The sequence below is a fragment of the Taudactylus pleione genome, unplaced genomic scaffold, assembly GCF_031769625.1.
Source record: "Taudactylus pleione unplaced genomic scaffold, aTauple2 ptg000012l, whole genome shotgun sequence".
In the NCBI taxonomy this organism is placed as follows: domain Eukaryota; kingdom Metazoa; phylum Chordata; class Amphibia; order Anura; family Myobatrachidae; genus Taudactylus; species Taudactylus pleione.
This window is the reverse complement of record NW_028284415.1, coordinates 6,902,353-6,908,352: the sequence shown is the minus strand read 5'-3', so window position 1 is coordinate 6,908,352 and position 6,000 is coordinate 6,902,353. Positions and strand designations below refer to the sequence as shown.

The window sequence follows — 6,000 nt, the reverse complement described above, 5'->3', positions numbered from 1 at the left end:
CCAAACATGTACAGTGATGATTCTCAAGCTCACACATTTTTCATCAAATTAGCCATCCAAAAACCACACTGTTAGGCCAGTGTAGAGTGGACCAGTCAAGGTGATCATTTCACATACTACATACAAAACAGTAAATAAAAAAAACACTCACCACAGAAAACATTAACGTTATAGCTGTTTATTTGTAAACAATAACTAAATAACATTAACTCTGTACAGAATTAGACAAAGCAACTGTTCTGTATGCACCCCACAAGGTCATTGTATTAGGCTTTATTAGAGGAAGACCACTAAAGAATCTGTATGGGTCATTGTTGCCTCAGTAATGCTCACTAGTGGGCAGTTGGTTAAAATGTACTGGAAATCTATACAGCTGCTAAATATAAATTAAAACTAATTATCAGAAGTAATACAAGGAACCCATGTTCAGGTTGTCTAACAAGACATGACCAATTTAGGACACAAAATACTTCTCCTGGACGGGTTACTGTACAATATGATGTCACCAACATTTGTCGGAGAGCTCTCTAGAGGTTTTATAGTCAAGGTATCCCATACTGCTGAAACCAGTCACAAGGCAACAGTGCCAGACTGGTGAAGACCTGATGACAGTGACAGATAGTTTAGTCCCTATACACCTGAGAAAATGACAGTCAAGCATAAACCCAGAAGTATCAATAGGTTTAATTAGTGTGTATTTTTCAGCATACAATACTGTTTTATAGCCATAACTCCCTTCATTGATGTTGATAGATAATTTGTTAATAGAAACCATCAACTAGCATACTGAACTATGTTGCTACTGTTAAATAGATAATTTTTGCAGTCGAGCTTTTATGGAACATACATGTTGCGCATTTATAAGAAGGAAGCTTTTATTGCAAGTCTAGACATGAACCCGTTATGTACCAGAGGCATCTTTGGAACCGTGAGGCTGCTTAGAAAAAGAGTCATGGACTATGCCATCCACAATAACAGTCGGAGACACTCCAGTCCTCAGACACCTGGTATAACAAGTAAATGCAGACTGTGGAGGAAGGGACAGTGTTCAAGCAAGAAAATATCTGTCTGACAAATTTCACAGAAACTTGGAAAAATTATCCAGTTAACCAGACAACATATTCAAGTTCACGCTAAATGATGTGTCCCATACTCTACTGACTAAAAGACCACAATGTCTAAATGGTCCATATAATAGTTTATTTACTGCCTAGGCCAGCAGTATGGAGCCTCTCTCCTGCTGTTGTGCAACTACACGTTCCAGCATGCCTGCTACAGGCTGGACCTTGAAGGTCTTCAAAAGCTGAAGAGGCAAAGGAAGCACAACCATACATAATTCAATATGCATTTTAAATTAAAACTATATATCTATTTCTCTTACAGTCAAAAAGAAAAGAATTTATTTAGCAAAAAAATAAACTTTGTTATCCCGTTCACTCTGTGCTTCTTTAAGCTCTACTGAGCAATGCAGGCTGCTGAAGTATTGTTAATTAACTGATCTATATGTCGCAAGAACACCCCATGTTCAGTACATGTGAACTAAGGCTGCATTGCCCTGTGTATTGTATTTTTCTGCTAGCCAGTTAGGTGCAGCATACTGTACTGTATTATACACTGCTACTGTCAGTAGGTTAGTTTTGATGCCTTCTTGTTAAAACAGGGTCTCTCAGTTAGTGTTGTTGATGTCCAGAATGGGCTGTGGTCATGTTTCAGGACCAGCTCCAGTTCTTGGAAGTACTGCAGTCTTGCAACATCTTTGTCCTTTAACAAAATAAAATTGTGACATGTTAAATCAAACGTCATCCTCACATGATGGTGGCTTTAAAACAAGAATTAAGGATTTGGCCAGTGGCAAAGGCCTCCAATACATTTTTTGTTGACAATCAGCATCTCAGAACCTCTATAGACAATACTGACTGACCTCTACTGCTGAACATTACCTGTAAGAGGTGGCATTCTTCATGGAAATACTATACTATTATGCAAGAAAAACACTTCATTTATAACTAATACATAAATGTGACTTTACAGGTATGTCTGGTTGCAAAGTACAAATTACAAAGGCTGTTTGCTGTAAGTTTTACAATTCTTTCCGCAAAATAGTATTTCCTACAATTACTGAATTAACAAAAACTTACAGCGTAAACTCTACCAGAGATTTGTACAGGAAGCAGAGCCTGTGAATCCTCTGGATGTGCCAGCTAGAGGCGACTTGAGCCCCTAGCATGAGGCAGGAAATGACTAGCAAAGGGACAAATGAAGAGCATATGTAGGACAACACAAAATTTGCAGGAGAGAACAGTGGGGATGACTCTCTCCTAATAACATTAGTTGGATTTAGAAGTCATTGTTATTAGTAGGATTACCTAGGGGCACCTTCATGATAAACTGATTCAGCACAGCCATACTGTACCAAGTCCAGATCAGGCAGTCAGTAAGTCAACATTTAGAATGTCGACATGGATTTTAGCTTGTCAACTAACATTCTGGTGTATGTCGACATTCTGCTGTCGACATGTTAGATGTCACCATTATGAACATGTCATTATTTTAACCATGTTGACATTTTTGAACATCGACATATTAGTTGTTGACCTAAAGTCCATTTCGACATTCTGACTGCCAACATTCAGAAGCTTATGGAAAAGATTTCTGGACTGCACAACCTGACTATATATACAATGGGAGGTGCTACCTGATGAGACTAATTGCAGGCACAGAAACAGACAAAATCTCAGGTGCACAACTCCAAATCATCAATAATATATATAAATGCAATAAAATTTTGCAATCAATAGAGGTTTTTAGCATAATCATGGCCAAGCTTATGGGCCTACCCACCATATCCAGGTAACCTCTTTCGGGTAGGTCCCTAACATACTAAGGTTCAAATCCAGAGCGCAGGACCCCCCAAAACCGGCCAGGCTAAGCCGCCACAGGGCACCACCATAGTAAGAAAAGTGCAGTGTAAAGAGATAGTTAGGAGCAGTTGCTGCTGCATATAAAGAATGAAAATAAAAAAGTGAAGTACATATATATTAGACACACAGTGAAGGGTTGTATATATAGTCAGGTTGTGCAGTCCAGAAATCTTTTCCATATACTCCATTTAATGTGCTTTGTTGCACATCTGAGGGAAAGGAGACGCCCTCATTCTGGACTGGCACCCTTCCTTATTGGTTTAAAAGCATGGAGTATGCTAATGTATATGCACACTGTATTAGGCACAATTCTAGGTAAGTCCTACAAGTTATATACTGTAGTGCAATTTTGGTTCGTTTTTGGGGCGTGGGTCCCCCTGGATTGCGTTGGTTGGTCTGTCTCAGGGCACTGCAGTATAACACATTTTCCTTTATAACACATTTTAACCCTTCACTGTGTGTCTAATATATATGTACTTCACTTTTTTATTTTCATTCTTTACAGAGGTTACCTGGATATGGTGGGTAGGCCCATAAGCTTGGCCATGATTATGCTAAAAACCTCTATTGATTGCAAAATTTTATTGCATTTATATATATTATTGATGATTTGGAGTTGTGCACCTGAGATTTTGTCTGTTTCTGTGCCAACATTCAGAAGCTGTCGCTTTCTGAATGTCGACTTTTCATACTACACCCCAGGCATGTACAGTGCAAGAACTAAGGGGTTGCACAAGTCAATTTTTGCGGATGGATTTTGTGATTTGTTAAGCACTGCACATCCTCTGTAACCCTATGTATGCATCTACAGGCCATTCCAAGCCACTCACAGTCTCATATGCACTTGCAGCAAAATGTGCTTAGCTAGATGGTAACAGGGGACATTCGCACAGTTTAGCGAAGGCGTATGGAGTGTGTGTAGAGAGAAGTGCGGGTTATGATGAGTTGTGAATACCCAGAGATCCGTTTGATTTTAGAAGGATAGGGCTCCAGCAAGCAGGGGCTGGCTGGCAACTTGTAGCCTGGGGGGCAAGTCCAGGGCACTGGCCCATAAGTATCGGCCATCCTTAAATGGAGGTTTTTTTATAATAATAGATAAGCCACAAAAGCGCACTTATTGTTTTTTTTAAGCAACATTTGCATGATTTCCATCGCCATGCAGTAATAATAATAATAATAATTTTATTTATATAGCGATTTTCTCCTAAAGGACTCAAATTGCTTTGGTATGGTGAAGTCAGATACCATAGTGATTTTTCGCTATGTTACCTGCTTCTATACATACAGGTGTCTAATATAAGGGTCATATAGCAGTGGCTACAGAGAATTTATCACTTAGCACCTTGAACATCTCCCCCAGTTGTACAATATGTATATGTGTGTGTGTGTGTGTTTATATATATATATATATATATATATATATATATATATATATATATATATATATAGAGTCAGGTGCATAAATATTGGGACATTGACAGACTATTCATATTTTGGCCTCTATTCACCACCACAATGGCTTTGAAATGAAACAAACAAGATATGCTTTAACTGCAGACTTTCAGATTTAATTTGAGGGTAATTACATCCAAATCAGGTGAACGGTGTAGGAATTACAACGGTTTCTATATGTGCCTCCCACTTTTTAAGGGGCCAAAAGTAATGGGACAAACTAAAAATTCCTAAATCTAACTTTCACTTTTTAATACTTTGTTGCAAATCCTGTGCAGGCAATTACAGCTTGAAGTCTGGAACGCATAGACATCACCAGACACTGGGTTTCTTCCCTGGTGATGCTCTGCCAGGCCTCTACTGCAAATGTCTTCAGTTCCTGCTTGTTCTTGGGGCATTTTCCCTTCAGTTTTGTCTTCATCAAGTGAAACGCATGCTCAATCGTATTCAGGTCAGGGGATTGACTTGGCCATTGCATAACATTCCATTTTTTAGCCATTTTTTGGTTGCTTTTGCAGTATGCTTCGGGTCATTGTCCATCTGCACTGTGAAGCGCCGTCCAATGAGTTCTGAAGAATTTGACTAAATATGAGCATATAATATTGCCCGAAACACTTCAGAATTCATTCTGCTACTTTTGTCAGCAGTCACATCATCAATAAATACAAGGGAACCAGTTCCATTGGCAGCCATACATGCCCACGCCATGACACTACCACCACTATGCTTCACTGATGAGGTGGTATGTTTTGGATCGTGAGCAGTTCCTTTCCTTCTCCATACTCTTCTCTTCCCATCACTCCGGTACAAGTTGATCTTTGTCTCTTCTGTCCATAGGATGTTGTTCCAGAACTGTAATGGCTTTTTTAGATGTTGTTTGGCAAACTCTTATCTGGTCTTCCTGTTTTTGTGGCTCACCAATGGTTTACATCTTGTGGTGAACCCTCTATATTCACTCTTGTGAATACTTCTCTTGATTGTTGACTTTGACACATATACACCTACCTCCTGGAGAGTGTTCTTGATTTGGCTAACTGTTGTGAAGGGGTTTTCCTTCACCAGGGAAATAATTCTTCTGTCATCCACCACAGTTGTTTTCTGTGGTCTTCCGGGTCTTTTGGTGTTGCTGAGCTCTCCGATGCGTTCTTTCTTTTTAAGAATGTTCCAAACAGTTGATTTGGCCACATCTAATATTTTTGCTATCTCTCTGATGGGTTTGTTTTGATTTTTCAGCCTAATGATGGCTTGCTTCACTGATAGTGACAGCTCTTTGGATCTCATATTGAGAGTCGACAGCAACTGATTCCAAATGCAAATGTTACACCTAGAATCAACCCCAGACCTTTTACCTGCTTAATTGATAATGAAATAATGAGGGAATAGCCCACACCTGTCCATGACATAGCTTTTGAGTTGATAGTCCCATTACTTTTGGCCCCTTAAAAAGTGGGAAGCACATATAGAAACCATTGTAATTCCTACACCATTCACCTGATTTGGATGTAATTACCCTCAAATTAAATCTGAAAGTCTGCAGTTAAAGCACATCTTGTTTGTTTCATTTCAAAGCCATTGTGGTGGTGAATAGAGGCCAAAATATGAAAATTCTGTCAATGTCCCAATATTT

At 39.1% G+C, this 6,000-nt stretch overlaps 1 protein-coding gene across 1 annotated transcript in view; it reads right to left on the bottom strand.

Annotated features, from left to right (window-relative positions):
- Window positions 1-216: 216 nt before the first annotated feature.
- The window catches only part of ANKRD40 (ankyrin repeat domain 40), a 29,146-nt gene continuing 23,362 nt past the window's right edge, over window positions 217-6,000 (bottom strand). The window contains exon 5 of the mRNA XM_088468224.1: window positions 217-1,761. Coding sequence (XP_088324350.1) covers window positions 1,624-1,761 — 138 coding nt within the window. The 3' untranslated portion in view covers window positions 217-1,623. The remainder of the gene's footprint in view (window positions 1,762-6,000) is intronic.